Here is a 1,592-nt window from a genome sequence, read left to right on the forward strand (position 1 = left end):
CTGTAATTCTGAGTGTTTTATGTGCTGCAGAACAGGAACCTGCTGTAAAACAGCAATTATGCTGAGTCAGGCTTGATTTTTAATAATCTTTTCCTGTTAAATCAATAAATCAAATCAAATCAAAGCATGGCAGAAAAACCCAGGGCGCAGACGAGTTTCAAAAAGGTGTGACAAAGGCTTTATTAGCAAACAAAAGGCTGTCGGTGCAGCTCAAAAAACCTTCAGTACTTACAGAGCTTGGAGGACTGAAACACAGGACAAAACAAAGCACAATGATCCGACAAAGACAGGAGGACAAGACTCAGAATATAAAGCAAACAAATTAAAAGTAAATGAGAAACACCTGGGGAGACACGAGAGGAATCAGGTGGGCGGGGCTGGGGGCAAGACAGCAGGGAAAGGAAAACACAGGGGAACAGAAAAACACTCAGAAAAAAATGAAGACAAAAAAAAAAACATCATGACAAATCCGGGACCAGTTTGTGGATGAATAATGTTGGGTGACAAGTCTCTGACTTGTTTTTTCAAATTGGACTCCACCGAGAAGAAACCCCGTGCATACTGCTGCTTAAATGTTCACTACGTCAGAACTTATTCAGCAAATGTGTTTCCATCTCTGCTTTTGTGCATTAACTCTTATAGGATGGAGGAAATTGGTCTTGGTGGAGATTTGCACTCTCCGAGTGCTTCTAGTTTGTTTTGCTTTAATAATTATTTTCTTCTTCTTCCACAGCTCCTGGTAATGAGGTTCTTAAGCGTTTCCTCCATCAGATGTCAAGTTACAGAATATTTGATAGCAGAGAGATGTTGTTCTCTGTGTCCAGCAGGTAAAGGTCTCTCTTTTTTGACAATCATGAACCATAACCATGGTTTAATATCAATTCATCCATTTTCTTTACCTGTTTTTCTTTTCTGGCTGTTGGGGCAGCTGGTGGTCTCTGAGAGGTGGTCCACTCTGGACAGCTTGTCTGAACATAACACAGACATTTATGGTCAACATTTATTGTTAATATAATCAAATATGTTTTTTCCAAACAGGAACTTGTGTTAAAACAGACTGTAGTCATGAATCCAGAGTCTCTTCATGTCAGCTCTGTCCAAATGAAACCTTTATGGATCGACCAACTGGAAAAAGAATCTGTTCTCCATGTTCTTCATGTGCTGCAGGTAACTTCCTGTTTGTGTTAAATGTGTTCCTCTGGTTTCACTTGACTTAAGTCTTGTTCAGTCAGAGTTCAAGTTGTCTTTGTGTTTCCAGGTTCTGGTCTAAAAGTAAAGAAACCCTGCTCACGCAGCTCAGATACAGTTTGTGAAGCTCTGGAAGGATTTTTCTGCCTGGAACTGACAGGTTCAGGCTGTTCAGCAGCTCAGAAACACAAGAGCTGCAAACCAGGACAATACATCAGCACAACAGGTTGGTTTGCTTTGACTTTAGACAATCTGCAGAGACTAAACTGGACCTTAGAAAACTCTTAGAGTTCAGAGAGCAGATGATGTCATTTCTGCTCCACTTTCCTGCAGGAAGCTCCTCCTCAGACGCTGAATGTTCTGACTGCAGCAGTGGAACATTTTCTAATGGATCATCAACATCC

General features: G+C 41.0%; 1 protein-coding gene across 1 annotated transcript; it reads left to right on the forward strand.

Annotated features, from left to right (window-relative positions):
• Positions 1-733: 733 nt before the first annotated feature.
• On the forward strand, positions 734-1,592 carry LOC106511502 (tumor necrosis factor receptor superfamily member 14; the record flags this gene model as incomplete). The annotated part of the gene is given in 4 exon segments (XM_014000253.1): positions 734-827; positions 1,039-1,167; positions 1,259-1,414; positions 1,522-1,592. Coding segments are annotated over 4 exon segments (450 nt in total), but the record flags the coding sequence as incomplete, so codon positions are not given.

This window comes from Austrofundulus limnaeus, unplaced genomic scaffold, assembly GCF_001266775.1.
Source record: "Austrofundulus limnaeus strain Quisiro unplaced genomic scaffold, Austrofundulus_limnaeus-1.0 Scaffold2864, whole genome shotgun sequence".
Lineage (NCBI taxonomy): Eukaryota > Metazoa > Chordata > Actinopteri > Cyprinodontiformes > Rivulidae > Austrofundulus > Austrofundulus limnaeus.